Source organism: Oncorhynchus mykiss, chromosome 13, assembly GCF_057628025.1.
Source record: "Oncorhynchus mykiss isolate SJ-2025 chromosome 13, ASM5762802v1, whole genome shotgun sequence".
Taxonomy (NCBI): domain Eukaryota; kingdom Metazoa; phylum Chordata; class Actinopteri; order Salmoniformes; family Salmonidae; genus Oncorhynchus; species Oncorhynchus mykiss.
Genome location: NC_143034.1, coordinates 81,500,042 through 81,526,518, shown reverse-complemented (window position 1 = coordinate 81,526,518; position 26,477 = coordinate 81,500,042). Strand labels below are relative to the sequence as shown.

The window sequence follows — 26,477 nt, the reverse complement described above, 5'->3', positions numbered from 1 at the left end:
TTCACAACCCATCCTCTCCCCCCTATCTCCTGTTGTCCTCCTCTCCTCTCCACTTCTCATCCCATCCTCTCCCCCCTATCTCCTGTTGTCCTCCTCTCCTCTCCACTTCTCATCCCATCCTCTCCACCCTATCTCCTGTTGTCCTCCTCTCCCTGGACAGAACGTCCTCCTCTCCTCTCCACTTCTCATCCCATCCTCTCCCCCCTATCTCCTGTTGTCCTCCTCTCCTCTCCACTTCTCATCCCATCCTCTCCCCCCTATCTCCTGTTGTCCTCCTCTCCTCTCCACTTCTCCTCCAATCCTCTCCACCCTATCTCCTGTTGTCCTCCTCTCCTCTCCACTTCTCATCCCATCCTCTCCCCCCTATCTCCTGTTGTCCTCCTCTCCTCTCCACTTCTCCTCCAATCCTCTCCACCCTATCTCCGGTTGTCCTCCTCTCCCTGGACAGAACGTCCTCCTCTCCTCTCCACTTCTCATCCCATCCTCTCCCCCCTATCTCCTGTTGTCCTCCTCTCCCTGGACAGAACGTCCTCCTCTCCTCTCCACTTCTCCTCCCATCCTCTCCACCCTATCTCCTGTTGTCCTCCTCTCCCTGGACAGAACGTCCTCATCTCCTCTCCACTTCTCATCCCATCCTCTCTCCCCTATCTCCTGTTGTCCTCCTCTCCTCTCCACTTCTCATCCCATCCTCTCCCCCCTATCTCCTGTTGTCCTCCTCTCCTCTCCACTTCTCCTCCAATCCTCTCCACCCTATCTCCTGTTGTCCTCCTCTCCCTGGACAGAACGTCCTCCTCTCCTCTACTCTTCACAACACATCCTCTCCCCCCTATCTCCTGTTGTCCTCCTCTCCTCTCCACTTCTCATCCCATCCTCTCCCCCCTATCTCCTGTTGTCCTCCTCTCCTCTCCACTTCTCATCCCATCCTCTCCACCCTATCTCCTGTTGTCCTCCTCTCCCTGGACAGAACGTCCTCCTCTCCTCTCCACTTCTCATCCCATCCTCTCCCCCCTATCTCCTGTTGTCCTCCTCTCCTCTCCACTTCTCATCCCATCCTCTCCCCCCTATCTCCTGTTGTCCTCCTCTCCTCTCCACTTCTCCTCCAATCCTCTCCACCCTATCTCCTGTTGTCCTCCTCTCCCTGGACAGAACGTCCTCCTCTCCTCTCCTCTTCTCATCCCATCCTCTCCCCCCTATCTCCTGTTGTCCTCCTCTCCTCTCCACTTCTCATCCCATCCTCTCCCCCCTATCTCTTGTTGTCCTCCTCTCCGCTCCACTTCTCATCCAATCCTCTCCACCCTATCTCCTGTTGTCCTCCTCTCCCTGGACAGAACGTCCTCCTCTCCTCTCCACTTCTCCTCCAATCCTCTCCACCCTATCTCCTGTTGTCCTCCTCTCCTCTCCACTTCTCCTCCAATCCTCTCCACCCTATCTCCTGTTGTCCTCCTCTCCTCTCCACTTCTCCTCCCATCCTCTCCCCCCTATCTCCTGTTGTCCTCCTCTCCTCTCCACTTCTCCTCCAATCCTCTCCCCCATCTCCTGTTGTCTTCCTCTCCTCCCATCCTCTCCCCCATCTCTCCTGTTGTCCTCCTCTCCCTGGACAGAACGTCCTCCTCTCCTCTCCACTTCTCCTCCAATCCTCTCCACCCTATCTCCTGTTGTCCTCCTCTCCCTGAACAGAACGTCCTCCTCTCCTCTCCACTTCTCATCCCATCCTCTCCCCCCTATCTCCTGTTGTCCTCCTCTCCTCTCCACTTCTCCTCCAATCCTCTCCACCCTATCTCCTGTTGTCCTCCTCTCCCTGGACAGAACGTCCTCCTCTCCTCTCCACTTCTCATCCCATCCTCTCCCCCCTATCTCCTGTTGTCCTCCTCTCCTCTCCACTTCTCATCCCATCCTCTCCCCCCTATCTCCTGTTGTCCTCCTCTCCTCTCCACTTCTCCTCCAATCCTCTCCACCCTATCTCCTGTTGTCCTCCTCTCCCTGGACAGAACGTCCTCCTCTCCTCTCCTCTTCTCATCCCATCCTCTCCCCCCTATCTCCTGTTGTCCTCCTCTCCTCTCCACTTCTCATCCCATCCTCTCCCCCCTATCTCCTGTTGTCCTCCTCTCCTCTCCACTTCTCATCCAATCCTCCCCACCCTATCTCCTGTTGTCCCCCTCTCCCTGGACAGAACGTCCTCCTCTCCTCTCCACTTCTCCTCCAATCCTCTCCACCCTATCTCCTGTTGTCCTCCTCTCCTCTCCACTTCTCCTCCAATCCTCTCCACCCTATCTCCTGTTGTCCTCCTCTCCCTGGACAGAACGTCCTCCTCTCCTCTCCACTTCTCATCCCATCCTCTCCCCCCTATCTCCGGTTGTCCTCCTCTCCCTGGACAGAACGTCCTCCTCTCCTCTCCACTTCTCCTCCCATCCTCTCCACCCTATCTCCTGTTGTCCTCCTCTCTCTGGACAGAACGTCCTCCTCTCCTCTCCACTTCTCATCCCATCCTCTCCCCCCTATCTCCTGTTGTCCTCCTCTCCTCTCCACTTCTCATCCCATCCTCTCCCCCCTATCTCCTGTTGTCCTCCTCTCCTCTCCACTTCTCCTCCAATCCTCTCCACCCTATCTCCTGTTGTCCTCCTCTCCCTGGACAGAACGTCCTCCTCTCCTCTACTCTTCACAACCCATCCTCTCCCCCCTATCTCCTGTTGTCCTCCTCTCCTCTCCACTTCTCATCCCATCCTCTCCCCCCTATCTCCTGTTGTCCTCCTCTCCTCTCCACTTCTCATCCCATCCTCTCCACCCTATCTCCTGTTGTCCTCCTCTCCCTGGACAGAACGTCCTCCTCTCCTCTCCACTTCTCATCCCATCCTCTCCCCCCTATCTCCTGTTGTCCTCCTCTCCTCTCCACTTCTCATCCCATCCTCTCCCCCCTATCTCCTGTTGTCCTCCTCTCCTCTCCACTTCTCCTCCAATCCTCTCCACCCTATCTCCTGTTGTCCTCCTCTCCCTGGACAGAACGTCCTCCTCTCCTCTCCTCTTCTCATCCCATCCTCTCCCCCCTATCTCCTGTTGTCCTCCTCTCCACTCCACTTCTCATCCCATCCTCTCCCCCCTATCTCTTGTTGTCCTCCTCTCCTCTCCACTTCTCATCCAATCCTCTCCACCCTATCTCCTGTTGTCCTCCTCTCCCTGGACAGAACGTCCTCCTCTCCTCTCCACTTCTCCTCCAATCCTCTCCACCCTATCTCCTGTTGTCCTCCTCTCCTCTCCACTTCTCCTCCAATCCTCTCCACCCTATCTCCTGTTGTCCTCCTCTCCTCTCCACTTCTCATCCCATCCTTTCCCCCCTATCTCCTGTTGTCCTCCTCTCCTCTCCACTTCTCCTCCAATCCTCTCCACCCTATCTCCTGTTGTCCTCCTCTCCTCTCCACTTCTCCTCCCATCCTCTCCCCCCTATCTCCTGTTGTCCTCCTCTCCTCTCCACTTCTCCTCCAATCCTCTCCCCCATCTCCTGTTGTCTTCCTCTCCTCCCATCCTCTCCCCCATCTCTCCTGTTGTCCTCCTCTCCCTGGACAGAACGTCCTCCTCTCCTCTCCACTTCTCCTCCAATCCTCTCCACCCTATCTCCTGTTGTCCTCCTCTCCCTGAACAGAACGTCCTCCTCTCCTCTCCACTTCTCATCCCATCCTCTCCCCCCTATCTCCTGTTGTCCTCCTCTCCTCTCCACTTCTCATCCCATCCTCTCCCCCCATCTCCTGTTGTCCTCCTCTCCTCTCCACTTCTCCTCCAATCCTCTCCACCCTATCTCCTCTTGTCCTCCTCTCCCTGGACAGAACGTCCTCCTCTCCTCTCCTCTCCTCTTCTCATCCCATCCTCTCCCCCCTATCTCCTGTTGTCCTCCTCTCCTCTCCACTTCTCATCCCATCCTCTCCCCCCTATCTCCTGTTGTCCTCCTCTCCTCTCCACTTCTCATCCAATCCTCTCCACCCTATCTCCTGTTGTCCTCCTCTCCCTGGACAGAACGTCCTCCTCTTCTCTCCACTTCTCCTCCAATCCTCTCTACCCTATCTCCTGTTGTCCTCCTCTCCTCTCCACTTCTCCTCCAATCCTCTCCTCCCTATCTCCTGTTGTCCTCCTCTCCCTGGACAGAGCGTCCTCCTCTCCTCTCCACTTCTCATCCCATCCTCTCCCCCCTATCTCCTGTTGTCCTCCTCTCCTCTCCACTTCTCCTCCAATCCTCTCCACCCTATCTCCTGTTGTCCTCCTCTCCTCTCCACTTCTCCTCCAATCCTCTCCACCCTATCTCCTGTTGTCCTCCTCTCCTCTCCACTACTCCTCCAATCCTCTCCCCCATCTCTCCTGTTGTCCTCCTCTACTCCCATCCTCTCCCCCATCTCTCCTGTTGTCCTCCTCTCCTCTCCACTTCTCCTCCAATCCTCTACCCCCTCTCTCCTGTTGTCCTCCTCTCCTCTCCACTTCTCCTCCAATCCTCTCCCTCTTCTCTCCTGTTCTGTCCTCCTCCTCTCCTCTTCTCCTCCCATCCTCTCCCCCCTCTCTCCTGTTCTGTCCTCCTCTCCTCTCCACTTCTCCTCCCATCCTCTACCTCCTCTCTCCTGTTGTCCACCTCCTCTTCTCCTCTCCACTTCTCCTCCAATTCTCTCCCCCTCTCTCCTGTGTTGTCTTCCTCCTCTCCACTTCTCCTCCACTTCTCCTCCCATCCTCTCCCCTCTCTCTCCTGTTCTGTCCTCCTCTCCTCTCCACTTCTCCTCCCATCCTCTACCTCCTCTCTCCTGTTGTCCACCTCCTCTTCTCCTCTCCACTTCTCCTCCAATTCTCTCCCCCTCTCTCCTGTGTTGTCTTCCTCCTCTCCACTTCTCCTCCACTTCTCCTCCCATCCTCTCCCCCCTCTCTCCTGTTCTGTCCTCCTCCTCTTCTCCTCTCCACTTCTCCTCCAATTCTCTCCCCATCTCTCCTGTTCTGTCCTCCTCCTCTTCTCCTCTCCTCCCATCCTCTCCCCCCTCTCTCCTGTTCTGTCCTCCTCTCCTCTCCACTTCTCATCCAATCCTCTCCACCCTATCTCCTGTTGTCCTCCTCTCCCTGGACAGAACGTCCTCCTCTCCTCTCCACTTCTCCTCCAATCCTCTCTACCCTATCTCCTGTTGTCCTCCTCTCCTCTCCACTTCTCCTCCAATCCTCTCCACCCTATCTCCTGTTGTCCTCCTCTTCCTGGACAGAACGTCCTCCTCTCCTCTCCACTTCTCCTCCAATCCTCTCCACCCTATCTCCTGTTGTCCTCCTCTCCTCTCCACTTCTCCTCCAATCCTCTCCCCCATCTCCTGTTGTCTTCCTCTCCTCCCATCCTCTCCCCCATCTCTCCTGTTGTCCTCCTCTCCCTGGACAGAACGTCCTCCTCTCCTCTCCACTTCTCCTCCAATCCTCTCCACCCTATCTCCTGTTGTCCTCCTCTCCCTGAACAGAACGTCCTCCTCTCCTCTCCACTTCTCATCCCATCCTCTCCCCCCTATCTCCTGTTGTCCTCCTCTCCTCTCCACTTCTCATCCCATCCTCTCCCCCCATCTCCTGTTGTCCTCCTCTCCTCTCCACTTCTCCTCCAATCCTCTCCACCCTATCTCCTCTTGTCCTCCTCTCCCTGGACAGAACGTCCTCCTCTCCTCTCCTCTCCTCTTCTCATCCCATCCTCTCCCCCCTATCTCCTGTTGTCCTCCTCTCCTCTCCACTTCTCATCCCATCCTCTCCCCCCTATCTCCTGTTGTCCTCCTCTCCTCTCCACTTCTCATCCAATCCTCTCCACCCTATCTCCTGTTGTCCTCCTCTCCCTGGACAGAACGTCCTCCTCTTCTCTCCACTTCTCCTCCAATCCTCTCTACCCTATCTCCTGTTGTCCTCCTCTCCTCTCCACTTCTCCTCCAATCCTCTCCTCCCTATCTCCTGTTGTCCTCCTCTCCCTGGACAGAGCGTCCTCCTCTCCTCTCCACTTCTCATCCCATCCTCTCCCCCCTATCTCCTGTTGTCCTCCTCTCCTCTCCACTTCTCCTCCAATCCTCTCCACCCTATCTCCTGTTGTCCTCCTCTCCTCTCCACTTCTCCTCCAATCCTCTCCACCCTATCTCCTGTTGTCCTCCTCTCCTCTCCACTACTCCTCCAATCCTCTCCCCCATCTCTCCTGTTGTCCTCCTCTACTCCCATCCTCTCCCCCATCTCTCCTGTTGTCCTCCTCTCCTCTCCACTTCTCCTCCAATCCTCTACCCCCTCTCTCCTGTTGTCCTCCTCTCCTCTCCACTTCTCCTCCAATCCTCTCCCTCTTCTCTCCTGTTCTGTCCTCCTCCTCTCCTCTTCTCCTCCCATCCTCTCCCCCCTCTCTCCTGTTCTGTCCTCCTCTCCTCTCCACTTCTCCTCCCATCCTCTACCTCCTCTCTCCTGTTGTCCACCTCCTCTTCTCCTCTCCACTTCTCCTCCAATTCTCTCCCCCTCTCTCCTGTGTTGTCTTCCTCCTCTCCACTTCTCCTCCACTTCTCCTCCCATCCTCTCCCCTCTCTCTCCTGTTCTGTCCTCCTCTCCTCTCCACTTCTCCTCCCATCCTCTACCTCCTCTCTCCTGTTGTCCACCTCCTCTTCTCCTCTCCACTTCTCCTCCAATTCTCTCCCCCTCTCTCCTGTGTTGTCTTCCTCCTCTCCACTTCTCCTCCACTTCTCCTCCCATCCTCTCCCCCCTCTCTCCTGTTCTGTCCTCCTCCTCTTCTCCTCTCCACTTCTCCTCCAATTCTCTCCCCATCTCTCCTGTTCTGTCCTCCTCCTCTTCTCCTCTCCTCCCATCCTCTCCCCCCTCTCTCCTGTTCTGTCCTCCTCTCCTCTCCACTTCTCATCCAATCCTCTCCACCCTATCTCCTGTTGTCCTCCTCTCCCTGGACAGAACGTCCTCCTCTCCTCTCCACTTCTCCTCCAATCCTCTCTACCCTATCTCCTGTTGTCCTCCTCTCCTCTCCACTTCTCCTCCAATCCTCTCCACCCTATCTCCTGTTGTCCTCCTCTTCCTGGACAGAACGTCCTCCTCTCCTCTCCACTTCTCCTCCAATCCTCTCCACCCTATCTCCTGTTGTCCTCCTCTCCTCTCCACTTCTCCTCCAATCCTCTCCACCCTATCTCCTGTTGTCCTCCTCTCCTCTCCACTTCTCCTCCCATCCTCTCCCCCCTCTCTCCTCCTCCTCCTCCTCTTTTTTTCTCTCCTCTGGTTTAAATGACCTTTCTATTAATAGAGTTAGTCTGTCTCTGCAGGCAGTCCAGGGTGGTTCTGAGTTTCTGAGGCTGCCGATTGGTTCTAAGGGTTCTAAGTGTAACAGCTACACTTAGAACCCTTAGAACAGAGCATTTAGAACCATATGAGAGCATGACATCTACACTTAGAACCCTTAGAACAGAGCATTTAGAACCATATGAGAGCATGACATCTACACTTAGAACCCTTAGAACTGAGCATTTAGAACCATATGAGAGCATGACATCTACACTTAGAACCCTTAGAACAGAGCATTTAGAACATGACATCTAATTGGAGAACCCTTAGAACAGAGCATTTAGAACCGTATGAGAACATGACATCTAAACGTTGAACCCTAGGAACATTACTGACCTTTAGATGTAGGACCTGTGGAACTCTGGGTGTTCCATGAAGAGACAGCGTTGCCTGGACTACCGTGTCACCGTCCTATCAGACGGAGCCCGTCAGGATCCATGGCAATGGGGCTGTTGTTGCGTTTGTCCGCAGATCAGCAGATCTGAGTTCCCCAGCTTGACGTTGTCACCCCCCGTGGTGACCTGATCTTCTGTGACATCCCATCTCTCTCCCCCCCACCCCCTCCCCCAAGGGCCTTATTGTCATGGGAAACATATGATAATGTTGCCAAGGCAAGTAAACATAACCAATGAACAGTAAACATTACACTCACAGACATTTCTAATGTAATATTATATATATATATATATATATATATATATATATATACAGTGTTGTAACGATGTGCAAATAGTTAAAGTACAAAAGGGAAAATAAATCAACATAAATATGGGTTGTATTTACAATGGTGTCTGTCCTTCACTTGCCTTGTCTCTCAGATCGTTCACATCTCTGTGGAAGTGACCTGTGGCGCTGATGTTTAGGCCGAGGTATGTATAGTTTTTTGTGTGCTCTAGGGCAACGGTGTCTAGATGGAATCCTGGCGACTGGACCTTTTTTCCAGGAACACCATTATTTTTGTCTCATATGAAAGTCAACATGAGAAAAACATTTGCTTTGTTCCAAACGTAATGACTGATAAAATGTCAGATCAGGGAGTCCCACTGTCTCATCTATCTATCTATACCCTGTCTGCTGCTCTCTGTGTGAGGGAGAGACAGAGAGAGACAGACTACAGGGAGTCCCACTGTCTCATCTATCTATCTATACCCTGTCTGCTGCTCTCTGTGTGAGGGAGAGACAGAGAGAGACAGACTACAGGGAGTCCCACTGTCTCATCTATCTATCTATACCCTGTCTGCTGCTCTCTGTGTGAGGGAGAGACAGAGAGAGACAGACTACAGGGAGTCCCACTGTCTCATCTATCTATCTATACCCTGTCTGCTGCTCTCTGTGTGAGGGAGAGACAGAGAGAGACAGAGAGAGACAGACTACAGGGAGTCCCACTGTCTCATCTATCTATCTATACCCTGTCTGCTGCTCTCTGTGTGAGGGAGAGACAGAGAGAGACAGAGAGAGACAGACTACAGGGAGTCCCACTGTCTCATCTATCTATCTATACCCTGTCTGCTGCTCTCTGTGTGAGGGAGAGACAGAGAGAGACAGAGAGAGACAGACTACAGGGAGTCCCACTGTCTCATCTATCTATCTATACCCTGTCTGCTGCTCTCTGTGTGAGGGAGAGACAGAGAGAGACAGACTACAGGGAGTCCCACTGTCTCATCTATCTATCTATACCCTGTCTGCTGCTCTCTGTGTGAGGGAGAGACAGAGAGAGACAGACTACAGGGAGTCCCACTGTCTCATCTATCTATCTATACCCTGTCTGCTGCTCTCTGTGTGAGGGAGAGACAGAGAGAGACAGAGAGAGACAGACTACAGGGAGTCCCACTGTCTCATCTATCTATCTATACCCTGTCTGCTGCTCTCTGTGTGAGGGAGAGACAGAGAGAGACAGACTACAGGGAGTCCCACTGTCTCATCTATCTATCTATACCCTGTCTGCTGCTCTCTGTGTGAGGGAGAGACAGAGAGAGACAGAGAGAGACAGACTACAGGGAGTCCCACTGTCTCATCTATCTATCTATACCCTGTCTGCTGCTCTCTGTGTGAGGGAGAGACAGAGAGAGACAGAGAGAGACAGACTACAGGGAGTCCCACTGTCTCATCTATCTATCTATACCCTGTCTGCTGCTCTCTGTGTGAGGGAGAGACAGAGAGAGACAGACTACAGGGAGTCCCACTGTCTCATCTATCTATCTATACCCTGTCTGCTGCTCTCTGTGTGAGGGAGAGACAGAGAGAGACAGAGAGAGACAGACTACAGGGAGTCCCACTGTCTCATCTATCTATCTATACCCTGTCTGCTGCTCTCTGTGTGAGGGAGAGACAGAGAGAGACAGACTACAGGGAGTCCCACTGTCTCATCTATCTATCTATACCCTGTCTGCTGCTCTCTGTGTGAGGGAGAGACAGAGAGAGACAGAGAGAGACAGACTACAGGGAGTCCCACTGTCTCATCTATCTATCTATACCCTGTCTGCTGCTCTCTGTGTGAGGGAGAGACAGAGAGAGACAGAGAGAGACAGACTACAGGGAGTCCCACTGTCTCATCTATCTATCTATACCCTGTCTGCTGCTCTCTGTGTGAGGGAGAGACAGAGAGAGACAGACTACAGGGAGTCCCACTGTCTCATCTATCTATCTATACCCTGTCTGCTGCTCTCTGTGTGAGGGAGAGACAGAGAGAGACAGACTACAGGGAGTCCCACTGTCTCATCTATCTATCTATACCCTGTCTGCTGCTCTCTGTGTGAGGGAGAGACAGAGAGAGACAGAGAGAGACAGAGAGAGACAGACTACAGGGAGTCCCACTGTCTCATCTATCTATCTATACCCTGTCTGCTGCTCTCTGTGTGAGGGAGAGACAGAGAGAGACAGACTACAGGGAGTCCCACTGTCTCATCTATCTATCTATACCCTGTCTGCTGCTCTCTGTGTGAGGGAGAGACAGAGAGAGACAGACTACAGGGAGTCCCACTGTCTCATCTATCTATCTATACCCTGTCTGCTGCTCTCTGTGTGAGGGAGAGACAGAGAGAGACAGACTACAGGGAGTCCCACTGTCTCATCTATCTATCTATACCCTGTCTGCTGCTCTCTGTGTGAGGGAGAGACAGAGAGAGACAGAGAGAGACAGAGAGAGACAGACTACAGGGAGTCCCACTGTCTCATCTATCTATCTATACCCTGTCTGCTGCTCTCTGTGTGAGGGAGAGACAGAGAGAGACAGACTACAGGGAGTCCCACTGTCTCATCTATCTATCTATACCCTGTCTGCTGCTCTCTGTGTGAGGGAGAGACAGAGAGAGACAGACTACAGGGAGTCCCACTGTCTCATCTATCTATCTATACCCTGTCTGCTGCTCTCTGTGTGAGGGAGAGACAGAGAGAGACAGACTACAGGGAGTCCCACTGTCTCATCTATCTATCTATACCCTGTCTGCTGCTCTCTGTGTGAGGGAGAGACAGAGAGAGACAGAGAGAGACAGACTACAGGGAGTCCCACTGTCTCATCTATCTATCTATACCCTGTCTGCTGCTCTCTGTGTGAGGGAGAGACAGAGAGAGACAGACTACAGGGAGTCCCACTGTCTCATCTATCTATCTATACCCTGTCTGCTGCTCTCTGTGTGAGGGAGAGACAGAGAGAGACAGACTACAGGGAGTCCCACTGTCTCATCTATCTATCTATACCCTGTCTGCTGCTCTCTGTGTGAGGGAGAGACAGAGAGAGACAGACTACAGGGAGTCCCACTGTCTCATCTATCTATCTATACCCTGTCTACTGCTCTCTGTGTGAGGGAGAGACAGAGAGAGACAGACTACAGGGAGTCCCACTGTCTCATCTATCTATCTATATCCTGTCTGCTGCTCTCTGTGTGAGGGAGAGACAGAGAGAGACAGACTACAGGGAGTCCCACTGTCTCATCTATCTATCTATACCCTGTCTGCTACTCTCTGTGTGAGGGAGAGACAGAGAGAGACAGACTACAGGGAGTCCCACTGTCTCATCTATCTATCTATACCCTGTCTACTGCTCTCTGTGTGAGGGAGAGACAGAGAGAGACAGACTACAGGGAGTCCCACTGTCTCATCTATCTATCTATACCCTGTCTGCTGCTCTCTGTGTGAGGGAGAGACAGAGAGAGACAGACTACAGGGAGTCCCACTGTCTCATCTATCTATCTATACCCTGTCTGCTACTCTCTGTGTGAGGGAGAGACAGAGAGAGACAGAGAGAGACAGACTACAGGGAGTCCCACTGTCTCATCTATCTATCTATACCCTGTCTACTGCTCTCTGTGTGAGGGAGAGACAGAGAGAGACAGACTACAGGGAGTCCCACTGTCTCATCTATCTATCTATACCCTGTCTGCTGCTCTCTGTGTGAGGGAGAGACAGAGAGAGACAGACTACAGGGAGTCCCACTGTCTCATCTATCTATCTATACCCTGTCTACTGCTCTCTGTGTGAGGGAGAGACAGAGAGAGACAGAGAGAGACAGACTACAGGGAGTCCCACTGTCTCATCTATCTATCTATACCCTGTCTGCTGCTCTCTGTGTGAGGGAGAGACAGAGAGAGACAGACTACAGGGAGTCCCACTGTCTCATCTATCTATCTATACCCTGTCTGCTGCTCTCTGTGTGAGGGAGAGACAGAGAGAGACAGAGAGAGACAGACTACAGGGAGTCCCACTGTCTCATCTATCTATCTATACCCTGTCTGCTGCTCTCTGTGTGAGGGAGAGACAGAGAGAGACAGAGAGAGACAGAGAGAGACAGACTACAGGGAGTCCCACTGTCTCATCTATCTATCTATACCCTGTCTGCTGCTCTCTGTGTGAGGGAGAGACAGAGAGAGACAGACTACAGGGAGTCCCACTGTCTCATCTATCTATCTATACCCTGTCTGCTGCTCTCTGTGTGAGGGAGAGACAGAGAGAGACAGACTACAGGGAGTCCCACTGTCTCATCTATCTATCTATACCCTGTCTGCTGCTCTCTGTGTGAGGGAGAGACAGAGAGAGACAGACTACAGGGAGTCCCACTGTCTCATCTATCTATCTATACCCTGTCTGCTGCTCTCTGTGTGAGGGAGAGACAGAGAGAGACAGAGAGAGAGAGACTACAGGGAGTCCCACTGTCTCATCTATCTATCTATACCCTGTCTGCTGCTCTCTGTGTGAGGGAGAGACAGAGAGAGACAGACTACAGGGAGTCCCACTGTCTCATCTATCTATCTATACCCTGTCTGCTGCTCTCTGTGTGAGGGAGAGGCAGAGAGAGACAGACTACAGGGAGTCCCACTGTCTCATCTATCTATCTATACCCTGTCTGCTGCTCTCTGTGTGAGGGAGAGACAGAGAGAGACAGACTACAGGGAGTCCCACTGTCTCATCTATCTATCTATACCCTGTCTGCTGCTCTCTGTGTGAGGGAGAGACAGAGAGAGACAGACTACAGGGAGTTCCACTGTCTCATCTATCTATCTATACCCTGTCTGCTGCTCTCTGTGTGAGGGAGAGACAGAGAGAGACAGACTACAGGGAGTCCCACTGTCTCATCTATCTATCTATACCCTGTCTACTGCTCTCTGTGTGAGGGAGAGACAGAGAGAGACAGACTACAGGGAGTCCCACTGTCTCATCTATCTATCTATACCCTGTCTGCTGCTCTCTGTGTGAGGGAGAGACAGAGAGAGACAGACTACAGGGAGTCCCACTGTCTCATCTATCTATCTATACCCTGTCTGCTGCTCTCTGTGTGAGGGAGAGGCAGAGAGAGACAGACTACAGGGAGTCCCACTGTCTCATCTATCTATCTATACCCTGTCTGCTGCTCTCTGTGTGAGGGAGAGACAGAGAGAGACAGACTACAGGGAGTCCCACTGTCTCATCTATCTATCTATACCCTGTCTGCTGCTCTCTGTGTGAGGGAGAGGCAGAGAGAGACAGACTACAGGGAGTCCCACTGTCTCATCTATCTATCTATACCCTGTCTGCTGCTCTCTGTGTGAGGGAGAGACAGAGAGAGACAGACTACAGGGAGTCCCACTGTCTCATCTATCTATCTATACCCTGTCTGCTGCTCTCTGTGTGAGGGAGAGGCAGAGAGAGACAGACTACAGGGAGTCCCACTGTCTCATCTATCTATCTATACCCTGTCTGCTGCTCTCTGTGTGAGGGAGAGACAGAGAGAGACAGACTACAGGGAGTTCCACTGTCTCATCTATCTATCTATACCCTGTCTGCTGCTCTCTGTGTGAGGGAGAGACAGAGAGAAACAGAGAGAGGCAGACTACAGGGAGTCCCACTGTCTCATCTATCTATCTATACCCTGTCTACTGCTCTCTGTGTGAGGGAGAGGCAGAGAGAGACAGACTACAGGGAGTCCCACTGTCTCATCTATCTATCTATACCCTGTCTGCTGCTCTCTGTGTGAGGGAGAGACAGAGAGAGACAGACTACAGGGAGTCCCACTGTCTCATCTATCTATCTATACCCTGTCTGCTGCTCTCTGTGTGAGGGAGAGACAGAGAGAGACAGAGAGAGACAGACTACAGGGAGTCCCACTGTCTCATCTATCTATCTATACCCTGTCTGCTGCTCTCTGTGTGAGGGAGAGACAGAGAGAGACAGACTACAGGGAGTCCCACTGTCTCATCTATCTATCTATACCCTGTCTGCTGCTCTCTGTGTGAGGGAGAGACAGAGAGAGACAGACTACAGGGAGTCCCACTGTCTCATCTATCTATCTATACCCTGTCTGCTGCTCTCTGTGTGAGGGAGAGACAGAGAGAGACAGACTACAGGGAGTCCCACTGTCTCATCTATCTATCTATACCCTGTCTGCTGCTCTCTGTGTGAGGGAGAGACAGAGAGAGACAGACTACAGGGAGTCCCACTGTCTCATCTATCTATCTATACCCTGTCTGCTGCTCTCTGTGTGAGGGAGAGACAGAGAGAGACAGAGAGAGACAGACTACAGGGAGTCCCACTGTCTCATCTATCTATCTATACCCTGTCTGCTGCTCTCTGTGTGAGGGAGAAACAGAGAGAGACAGACTACAGGGAGTCCCACTGTCTCATCTATCTATCTATACCCTGTCTGCTGCTCTCTGTGTGAGGGAGAGACAGAGAGAGACAGACTACAGGGAGTCCCACTGTCTCATCTATCTATCTATACCCTGTCTGCTGCTCTCTGTGTGAGGGAGAGACAGAGAGAGACAGACTACAGGGAGTCCCACTGTCTCATCTATCTATCTATACCCTGTCTGCTGCTCTCTGTGTGAGGGAGAAACAGAGAGAGACAGACTACAGGGAGTCCCACTGTCTCATCTATCTATCTATACCCTGTCTGCTGCTCTCTGTGTGAGGGAGAGACAGAGAGAGACAGACTACAGGGAGTCCCACTGTCTCATCTATCTATCTATACCCTGTCTGCTGCTCTCTGTGTGAGGGAGAGACAGAGAGAGACAGAGAGAGACAGACTACAGGGAGTCCCACTGTCTCATCTATCTATCTATACCCTGTCTGCTGCTCTCTGTGTGAGGGAGAGACAGAGAGAGACAGACTACAGGGAGTCCCACTGTCTCATCTATCTATCTATACCCTGTCTGCTGCTCTCTGTGTGAGGGAGAGACAGAGAGAGACAGACTACAGGGAGTCCCACTGTCTCATCTATCTATCTATACCCTGTCTGCTGCTCTCTGTGTGAGGGAGAGACAGAGAGAGACAGAGAGAGACAGACTACAGGGAGTCCCACTGTCTCATCTATCTATCTATACCCTGTCTGCTGCTCTCTGTGTGAGGGAGAGACAGAGAGAGACAGAGAGAGACAGACTACAGGGAGTCCCACTGTCTCATCTATCTATCTATACCCTGTCTGCTGCTCTCTGTGTGAGGGAGAGACAGAGAGAGACAGACTACAGGGAGTCCCACTGTCTCATCTATCTATCTATACCCTGTCTGCTGCTCTCTGTGTGAGGGAGAGACAGAGAGAGACAGAGAGAGACAGACTACAGGGAGTCCCACTGTCTCATCTATCTATCTATACCCTGTCTGCTGCTCTCTGTGTGAGGGAGAGACAGAGAGAGACAGAGAGAGACAGACTACAGGGAGTCCCACTGTCTCATCTATCTATCTATACCCTGTCTGCTGCTCTCTGTGTGAGGGAGAGACAGAGAGAGACAGACTACAGGGAGTCCCACTGTCTCATCTATCTATCTATACCCTGTCTGCTGCTCTCTGTGTGAGGGAGAGACAGAGAGAGACAGACTACAGGGAGTCCCACTGTCTCATCTATCTATCTATACCCTGTCTGCTGCTCTCTGTGTGAGGGAGAGACAGAGAGAGACAGACTACAGGGAGTCCCACTGTCTCATCTATCTATCTATACCCTGTCTGCTGCTCTCTGTGTGAGGGAGAGACAGAGAGAGACAGACTACAGGGAGTCCCACTGTCTCATCTATCTATCTATACCCTGTCTGCTGCTCTCTGTGTGAGGGAGAAACAGAGAGAGACAGACTACAGGGAGTCCCACTGTCTCATCTATCTATCTATACCCTGTCTGCTGCTCTCTGTGTGAGGGAGAGACAGAGAGAGACAGACTACAGGGAGTCCCACTGTCTCATCTATCTATCTATACCCTGTCTGCTGCTCTCTGTGTGAGGGAGAGACAGAGAGAGACAGAGAGAGACAGACTACAGGGAGTCCCACTGTCTCATCTATCTATCTATACCCTGTCTGCTGCTCTCTGTGTGAGGGAGAGACAGAGAGAGACAGACTACAGGGAGTCCCACTGTCTCATCTATCTATCTATACCCTGTCTGCTGCTCTCTGTGTGAGGGAGAGACAGAGAGAGACAGAGAGAGACAGACTACAGGGAGTCCCACTGTCTCATCTATCTATCTATACCCTGTCTGCTGCTCTCTGTGTGAGGGAGAGACAGAGAGAGACAGACTACAGGGAGTTCCACTGTCTCATCTATCTATCTATACCCTGTCTGCTGCTCTCTGTGTGAGGGAGAGACAGAGAGAAACAGAGAGAGGCAGACTACAGGGAGTCCCACTGTCTCATCTATCTATCTATACCCTGTCTGCTGCTCTCTGTGTGAGGGAGAGACAGAGAGAGACAGACTACAGGGAGTCCCACTGTCTCATCTATCTATCTATACCCTGTCTGCTGCTCTCTGTGTGAGGGAGAGACAGAGAGAGACAGACTACAGGGAGTCCCACTGTCTCATCTATCTATCTATATCCTGTCTGCTGCTCTCTGTGTGAGGGAGAGACAGAGAGAGACAGAGAGAGAACATAATGTTTCCTCTCTCATTGGTGGAGAGGAGGTAGAACATAATGTTTCCTCTCTCATTGGTGGATAGGAGGTATAAACAGAATGTTTCCTCTCTCATTGGTGGAGAGGAGGTAGAACATAATGTTTCCTCTCTCATTGGTGGAGAGGAGGTAGAACAGAATGTTTCCTCTCTCATTGGTGGAGAGGAGGTAGAAACAGAATGTTACCTCTATCATTGGTGGAGAGGAGGTAGAACAGAATGTTCCCTCTATCATTGGTGGAGAGGAGGTAGAAACAGAATGTTACCTCTCTCATTGGTGGAGAGGAGTTAGAACAGAATGTTTACTCTCTCATTGGTGGAGAGGAGGTAGAACAGAATGTTTCCTCTCTCATTGGTGGAGAGGAGGTAGAACAGAATGTTTCCTCGGTCATTGGTGGAGAGGGGTAGAACATAATGTTTCCTCTCTCATTGGTGGGTTACAGTATATATTAATAGCTTTTATTTTCAGACCTTGTTTAATTGTTCATCTTTCCCTCCAGTGACTCAGTAATGTTTAAACTCTATCACAAACCTTAACCATTCATAATGAGGCCCTAAACTTAATGTTTAAACTCTATCCCAAACCTTAACCATTCATAATGAGGCCCTAAACTTAATGTTTAAACTCTATCCCAAACCTTAACCATTCATAATGAGGGGCTAAACTTAATGTTTAAACTCTATCCCAAACCGTAACCATTCATAATGAGGCCCTAAACTTAATGTTTAAACTCTATCCCAAACCTTAACCATTCATAATGAGGCCCTAAACTTAATGTTTAAACTCTATCCCAAACCTTAACCATTCATAATGAGGCCCTAAATGTAATGTTTAAACTCTATCCCAAACCTTAACCATTCATAATGAGGCCCTAATCTTAATGTTTAAACTCTATCCCAAACCTTAACCATTCATACTGAGGGGCTAAACTTAATGTTTAAACTCTATCCCAAACCTTAACCATCCATAATGAGGGGCTAAACTTAATGTTTAAACTCTATCCCAAACCTTAACCATTCATACTGAGGGGCTAAACTTAATGTTTAAACTCTATCCCAAACCTTAACCATTCATAATGAGGCCCTAATCTTAATGTTTAAACTCTATCCCAAACCTTAACCATTCCTAATGAGGGGCTAAACTTAATGTTTAAACTCTATCCCAAACCTTAACCATTCCTAATGAGGGGCTAAACTTAATGTTTAAACTCTATCCCAAACCTTAACCATTCATAATGATGCCCTAAACATTCTGTTTAAACTCTATCCCAAACCTTAACCACTGAGGGGCTAAACTTAATGTTTAACTTCTTGGAACTCTGTGGGCGGTATTTCATTATTGGATAAAAAAACGTTCCCGTTTTAAGCGCAATATTTTGTAATGAAAAGATGCTCGACTATGCATATAATTGACAGCTTTGGAAAGAAAACACTCTGACGTTTCCAAAACTGCAAAGATATTGTCTGCGAGTGCCACAGAACTGATGCTACAGGCGAAACCAAGATGACATTTCAGACAGGAAGTGCCCCAGATTTTGAAGGCGCTGTGTTCCAATGACTCCTTATATGGCTGTGTACAGGTCACGAATGAGCTTAGACTTTCTGTCGTTTCCCCATAGTGTCGACAGCATTGTGACGTATTTGGAGGAATATCATTGGAAGATTGACCATAAGAGACTACATTTACCAGGTGGTCGCTTGGTGTCCTCCGTCGCAATTATTGCGTAATCTCCAGCTGCAGTATTTTTCCGTTTGCTTCTGAGGAGAAACCCAACTGCCACGAATGACTTATCATCGAATAGATATGTGAAAAACACCTTGAGGATTGATTCTAAACAACGTTTGCCATGTTTCTGTCGATATTATGGAGTTAATTTGGTAAAAAGTTTGGCGTTGTAGAGACTGCATTTTCAGATTTTTTTCTTAGCCAAACGTGATGAACAAAACAGAGCGATTTCTCCTACACAAATAATATTTAGGGAAAAAATGAACATTTGCTATCTAACTGAGAGTCTCCTCATTGAAAACATCTGAAGTTCTTCAAAGGTTAATGATTTTATTTGAATGCTTTTCTTGTTTTTGTGAAAATGTTGCCTGCTGAATGCCAGGCTTAATGCTATGCTAGCTATCAATACTCTTACACAAATGCTTGTGTAGCTATGGTTGAAAAGCATATTTAGAAAATCTGAGATGACAGTGTTGTTAACAAAAGGCTAAGCTTGAGAGCCAATACATTTCTTTCATTTCATTTGCGATTTTCATGAATAGTTAACGTTGTGTTATGGTAATGAGCTTGAGGCTACGGGTTTGCTCTCTGTCTTTCCCTCTGTTCTGACTCTCTACCCTCCCTCTCTCTCTCTCTCTTTCCCTCTGTTCTGACTCTCTACCCTCCCTCTCTCTCTCTCTCTCTTTCCCTCTGTTCTGACTCTCTACCCTCCCTCTATTCTGACTCTCTACCCTCCCTCTATTCTGACGCTCTACCCTCCCTCTCTCTCTCTCTCTCTCTCTTTCCATCTGATCTGACTTTCTACCATCCCTCTCTCTCTTTCCCTCTGTTCTGACTCCCTCCCCTCCCTCTCTCTCTTTCCCTCTGTTCTGACTCTCTACCCTCCCTCTCTCTCTTTCCCTCTGTTCTGACTCTCTACCCTCCCTCTCTCTCTCTCTCTTTCCCTCTGTTCTGACTCTCTACCCTCCCTCTATTCTGACTCTCTACCCTCCCTCTATTCTGACTCTCTACCCTCCCTCTATTCTGACTCTCTACCCTCCCTCTCTCTCTCTTTCCATCTGATCTGACTTTCTACCATCCCTCTCTCTCTTTCCCTCTGTTCTGACTCTCTCCCCTCCCTCTCTCTCTTTCCCTCTGTTCTGACTCTCTACTCTCCCTCTCCCTCTGTGATATCTAAGTTTTTTTTAAATAAAAATGTTCACACATAAAGTGAACAGTTTTTGCTTTGTAATTCTGGGTTATTGTGTGTAGATTGATGAGGGGAAAAACACATTTAATCCATTTTAGAATAAGGCTGTAACGTGATAAAATGTGTAAAAAGTCAAGGGGTCTGAATACTTTCTGAATGTTGCTGTATATCAGTATATTAGACTCTCTCTCTCTCTGGTCTGAATACTTTCTGAATGTTACTGTATATCAGTATATTAGACTCTCTCAAATTCAAATTCAAATTCAAGCTGCTTTATTGGCATGAAAAACATTGTGTCAATATTGCCAAAGCAACAATGTATACAATATACATTGTAACAAAATTGTAAATGATAGCAAATAATAATATAAAATGGTAGTAAATAATAATACAAAAATAAATACAATAAAATGGTAACAGTCTACAGTAAACATTAATAATTATAGTAATAACAATAATAGTAATAATAAGTAAGTTACTGTTTACTATGCAGATGTTATTATTCAGTGTCCCTCAGGCTATGGCAGGAAAATACATATTTGGCTGCAAGAGGAGCCATTGCTCCTTCGCCCATGAGTATTCTTAGTTTTTCCTCTGGGTTCAATTTGTAAAAATGTGGAATATATGTAGTCATTTCTGTGAATAATGAATCTCTTTGTGAGGAATATTTATCACAGTAAAGGAGAAAGTGCATCTCTGTCTCTACCTCCCCTGTCATGCAGTGACCACATACACGCTCCTCTTTGGGTAGCCATGTCTTTTTATGTCTGCCGGTTTCTATTGCCAATCGGTGGTCACTCAGCCTGTACTTGGTAAGGATCTGTCTCTGCTTCGTATCTCTGACAGAGTAGAGATAATCAGCCAATTCATATTCTCTGTTTAGGGTCAGATAGCAATTTAGTCGGCTTTGGGATTTTGTTTCGTTTTTCCAGTATTGTAAGTATGATTCCTTTGATTGGTTCATGATTTTGCTTATTGGAATTCTTTCTTTTGAAGCAGTGCTGGTGTCAGCTTGGTTGGTGAGGTCCAACACCAGCTGACTGAGAGGGCTCGTTTCTGGGCTCAGCTCTTGGGCTTGAAGTGCTTTAAATTGCAGACTCAAATTTGGACTTGAATTTAGATGTAGCCAAAATTTTAATGATCTTTTCTGTATTTTCATTATTACTGGAAAACGGCCCAATTCTGCCCTACATGCATTAGTTGGTGTATTTCTCTGGACTTGTAGAATTTTCCGACAGAATTCTGCATGTAGGGTTTCAATTGGATGTTTGTCCCACATTTTAAAATCCAGTTTATTGAGTGGCCCCCAAACCTCACTTCCATAAAGTGCTATTGGTAGGATTACACTGTCAAATATTTTAGTCCAAATTCTAATTGGGATGTTGATTTTGAATAATTTCATTTTTATTGCATACATTGCTCTGCGGGCTTTTTCTTTGAGTGCCTTCACTGCCATATTAAAGTTTCCCGATCTCTCTCTCTCTCTCTCTCTCTGCAGTGATGTTGTTTTCATCACTTCTGGTTTAACACTGCCATCAAGTGGTGATTGTCCAAACTGCACCACTGTTAAGATAGAGAGAGCAGAGAATGTGGGAGAGAGAGAGAGCAGAACGTGTGGGAGAGAGAGCAGAAAGTGTGGGAGAGAGAGAGCAGAGTGTGGGAGAGAGAGAGAGAAGAGTGTGGGAGAGAGAGAGAGAAGAGAGAGAGCAGAGTGTGGGGAGAGAGAGAGCAGAGTGTGGGAGAGAGAGAGAGCAGAACGTGTGGGAGAGAGAGCAGAAAGTGTGGGAGAGAGAGAGCAGAGTGTGGGAGAGAGAGAGAAGAGTGTGGGAGAGAGAGAGAAGAGTGTGGGAGAGAGAGAGAGAAGAGAGAGAGCAGAGTGTGGGGAGAGAGAGAGCAGAGTGTGGGAGAGAGAGAGAAGAGTGTGGGAGAGAGAGAGAGAAGAGAGAGAGCAGAGTGTGGGGAGAGAGAGAGCAGAAAGTGTGGTAGAGAGAGAGAGCAGAACGTGTGGGAGAGAGAGAGAGCAGAACGTGTGGGAGAGAGAGCAGAAAGTGTGGGAGAGAGAGAGAGCAGAGTGTGGGAGAGAGAGAGAAGAGTGTGGGAGAGAGAGAGAGAAGAGAGAGAGCAGAGTGTGGGGAGAGAGAGAGCAGAGTGTGGGAGAGAGAGAGAGCAGAACGTGTGGGAGAGAGAGCAGAAAGTGTGGGAGAGAGAGAGCAGAGTGTGGGAGAGAGAGAGAAGAGTGTGGGAGAGAGAGAGAGCAGAGAGAGAGCAGAGTGTGGGAGAGAGAGAGAGCAGAGAGAGAGAAGAGTGTGGGAGAGAGAGAGAGCAGAGAGAGAGCAGAGTGTGTGGGAGAGAGAGAGAGCAGAGAGAGATCAGAGTGTGTGGGAGAGAGAGAGCAGAGTGTGGGAGAGAGAGAGGGAGCAGAGAGAGAGAGCAGAGAGCAGGCTGAGAAAGCAAAGAAAGAGTGAGAGAGCAGAGCAGAGAGAGAGATAGCAGAGAGCAAAGAGAGAGCAGAGAGAGAGCAGAGAAAAGAGAGCAGCAGAGCAGAGAGCAGAGAACAGAGAGAGATCAGAGAAAAGGGAGAGCAGAGAGAGAGCAGAGAAAAGAGAGAGCAGAGAGAGAGCAGAGAGCAGACTGAGAAAGCAAAGAGAGAGTGAGAGAGCAGAGAGCAGAGAGAGAGCAGAGAAAAGAGAGAGCAGAGAGTGAGATCAGAGAGTGAGAGAGAGAGCAGAGAGTGAGAGAGCAGAGAGAAGAGGGCAGAGGGAGAGAGAACTCTGTTGCTATAGTGACCCTGCATCACAACACTCTGTTGCTATGGTGACCCTGCATTACAACACTCTGTTGCTATAGTGACCCTGCATTACAACACTCTGTTGCTATAGTGACCCTGCATCACAACACTCTGTTGCTATAGTAACCCTGCATTACAACACTATGTTGCTATAGTAACCCTGCATTACAACACTCTGTTGCTATAGTGACCCTGCATCACAACACTCTGTTGCTATAGTAACCCTGCATTACAACACTCTGTTGCTATGGTGACCCTGCATTACAACACTCTGTTGCTATAGTGACCCTGCATTACAACACTCTGTTGCTATAGTGACCCTGCATCACAACACTCTGTTGCCATAGTAACCCTGCATTACAACACTATGTTGCTATAGTAACCCTGCATTACAACACTCTGTTGCTATAGTAACCCTGCATTACAACACTCTGTTGCTATAGTAACCCTGCATTACAACACTCTGTTGCTATAGTAACCCTGCATTACAACACTCTGTTGCTATAGTAACCCTGCATCACAACACTCTGTTGCTATAGTAACCCTGCATCACAACACTCTGTTGCTATAGTAACCTTGCATTACAACACTCTGTTGTACTAATTGTACAATTTGTTTAATTCTATCCCACATATTTAATTGTTTTGTATTTCATTTCATATTTGTTTCTTGTTTCAACCAGTCGCAGGTTAACATCAACCTGACAGAGGAAACGTTAAATCAATAAACAAACTGTTTTCACAATTAACAGCCTTTTCTTGTTTCAACCAGTCGCAGGTTAACATCAACCTGACAGAGGAAACGTTAAATCAATAAACAAACTGTTTTCACAATTAACAGCCTTTTCTTGTTTCAACCAGTCGCAGGTTAACATCAACCTGACAGAGGAAACGTTAAATCAATAAACAAACTGTTTTCACAATTAACAGCCTTTTCTTGTTTCAAGTATGTTTTATTATGAAAAGTACAATATATCCTTGTATACTTGTACAAATATGGAGTGTATGTCCATATATAATTATATATAATTATACAATTTGTTTTTCAACATAAAAGACAACACATGATCACATTGGTATTTTAAGTGTTATTGTAAGAGGTCCTCACTACTATAGAAAGACGCGCATGTGTGTGTGTGTCCAGAGTGTTTGTGTTCAGTGTGAGTGTGTGTCCAGTGTGTGTGTGTGTCCTGTGTGTATATGTTTGTCCACTGTGTGTGTGTGTGTGTGTGTGTGTGTGTGTGTGTGTGTGTCCAGTGTGTGCCCAGTGTGTGTCTGTGAGTCCAGTGTGTGTGTGTGTGTCTGTCCAGAGTGTGTGTGTGACCAGTGTGTGTGTGTGTGAGTGTGTGTGTCCAGTGTGTGTGTGTCCAGTGTGTGTGTGTCCAGTGTGTGTCTGTGAGTCCAGTGTGTGTCTGTGAGTCCAGTGTGTGTCTGTGAGTCCAGTGTGTGTATGTGTGTGTGTGTGTGTGTGTGTGTGTGTGTGTCCAGTGTGTATATGTTTGTCCTGTGTGTGTGTGTGTGTGTGTGTCCACTGTGTTTGTGTGTGTGTTTGTCTAGTGTGTGTGTGTATTTGTCCAGTGTGTGTGTGTGTGTGTGTGTGTGTCCAGTGTGTGTCTGTGAGTCCAGTGTGTGTGTGTGTGTGTGTGTCCAGTGTGTGTCTGTGAGTCCAGTGTGTGTGTGTGTATGTGTGTGTCCAGTGTGTATGTGTGTGTCCAGTGTGTGTGTGTGTGTGTGTGTGTGTCCAATGTGTGTGTGTCCTGTGTGTATATGTTTGTCCTGTGTGTGTGTGTGTGTGTCCAGTGTGTGTGTGTGTGTTTGTCTAGTGTGTGTGTGTATTTGTCTAGTGTGTGTTTGTCCAGTGTGTGTGTGTGTGTGTGTGTGTGTGTCCACTGTGTTTGTGTGTGTGTATTTGTCCAGTGTGTGTGTGTGTTTGTCTAGTGTGTGTGTGTGTGTATTTTTATCTAGTGTGTGTTTGTCCAGTGTGTGTGTGTGTGTCCAGTGTGTGTGTGTGTGTTTGTCTAGTGTGTGTGTGTATTTGTCTAGTGTGTGTTTGTCCAGTGTGTGTGTGTGTGTGTGTCCACTGTGTTTGTGTGTGTGTGTGTGTTTGTCCAGTGTGTGTTTGTCCAGTGTGTGTGTGTGTGCAGTGTGTGTCTGTGAGTCCAGTGTGTGTGTGTGTGTGTGTGTCCAGTGTGTGTGTGTGTAACCAGTGTGTGTGTCCAGCAGGTGTATGTGTGTGTCCAGTGTGTGTGTGTGTGTGTCCAGTGTGAGTGTGTGTGTGTGTGTGTGTCCAGTGTGTGTTTGTGTGTGTGTGTGTGTGTGTCCAGTGTGTGTCTGTGATTCCAGTGTGTGTGTGTGTGTGTGTGTGTGTGTGTGTGTGTGTGTGTGTGTCCAGTGTGTGTGTGTGTAACCAGTGTGTGTGTCCAGCAGGTGTATATGTGTGTGTGTGTGTAACCAGTGTGTGTGTCCAGCAGGTGTATATGTGTGTGTGTGTTCAGTGTGTGTCTATGAGTCCAGTGTGTGTTTGTGTTTGTGTGTGTGTGTGTGTCCAGTGTGTGTCTGTGAGTCCAGTGTGTGTGTGTGTGTGTGTGTCCAGTGTGTGTGTGTGTAACCAGTGTGTGTTTCCAGCAGGTGTATATGTGTGTGTGTTCAGTTTGTGTGTGTGTGTGTGTGTCCAGTGTGAGTGTGTGTGTGTGTGCGTCCAGTGTGTGTGTGTATCTAGTGTGTGTGTGTGTGTGTCCAGCGTGTGTCTGTGAGTCCAGTGTGTGTGTGTGTGTGTGTGTGTGTCCAGTGTGTGTATGTGTGTATCTAGTGTGTGTGTCCAGCAGGTGTGTGTGGCTGTGTCCAGTGTGAGTGTGTGTGTGTCAAGTGTGTCTGTCTTTGCCCAGTGTGTTTGTCCAGTGTGTGTTTTTGTCCAGTGTGTGTTTTTGTCCAGTGTGTGTGTGTCTTCGTCCAGTGTGTGTGTGTGTCCAGCAGGTGTGTGTGTCTGTGTCCAGTGTGTGTGTGTGTGTGTGTGTGTGTGTATCACTGACAGAGGGACACTGAGTCACCAACACCCCAAACCCAAAACCCTGGATAGAGGGGCTCAGTGAATGTGGAGGTGAATGTGATCAGGTGGGTCAGTGTGTCAGAGGAGGCTCTATAGAAGGACAGAGTGCCGGCTGGCCAGTCCAGATACACTCCTACTCTGTGGGAGCTGGAGGAGGGGACGTCTATGGTAGTGGGATTATTATTGTGATAGGCAGAGTAACTGTTGTCAGAGCAGAACAGACTCCAGGACTTGACATTGGCTCCAAGACAACAGTCCTTACCCCCTCCTCTCCTGTTGATTCCTTTATATGTCAATCCTATACCAGCCTCTCCCCCACTCCACTCTACCTCCCAGTAACAGCGCCCAGTCAGACCCTCTCTACACAGCACCTGTTCACAGTCCTCAAATCTCTCTGGGTGATCAGGATACGGCTGCTCCTCTCTCCTCCATGTCACCTTTCTGTTCTCCTCAGACAGAGAGAGGTGTCTGTTTACTGTGTTTGGGTCCAGTGTGAGATCACAGACATCTGATGGATGAAACCAGACACAATATTAGAAATCATCATCATTCACATTAGAATGTTAACTCACTTTTCACTAATTCATTTAATGTAGATGTTTCTAGGTATCAAAAGGAGAAGTTAAGGTAACTTGAGACTTGTTGAATGATCATATGTTATACTGTATGGTAATATAAAATACACTTATTCACATTAATTACACACACACACACACACACACACACACACACACACACACACACACACACACACACACACACACACACAGACTGAACACACACACACACACACACACACACACTGAACACACACACAGACACACACACACACTGAACACACACACACACAGACACACACAGACACACAGACACACACACAGACACACACACAGACACTGAACACACACACACACACACACACACAGACACATACACTGAACACACACACACACGATCCTCTTCTCATTTTCCTTTGGTTTTGTCTTGTCTTGTATCACACCTGGTTCCAATCCCATTCATTACATGTTGTGTATTTAACCCTCATTGTCCTTGTCGGTGATTGTTTGTTTGTAAGTATTGTTCTGGTGTGCTACGGGATTCC

General features: G+C 48.9%; 1 protein-coding gene across 1 annotated transcript in view; it reads right to left on the bottom strand.

The window, feature by feature from the left end:
* Positions 1 to 23,261: 23,261 nt before the first annotated feature.
* LOC118937839 (NLR family CARD domain-containing protein 3-like) overlaps positions 23,262 to 26,477 on the bottom strand; it is a 71,391-nt gene continuing 68,175 nt past the window's right edge. The window contains exon 9 of the mRNA XM_090197859.1: positions 23,262 to 25,883. Within this exon, the coding sequence (XP_090053985.1) occupies positions 25,351 to 25,883 (533 nt within the window). The 3' untranslated portion in view covers positions 23,262 to 25,350. The remainder of the gene's footprint in view (positions 25,884 to 26,477) is intronic.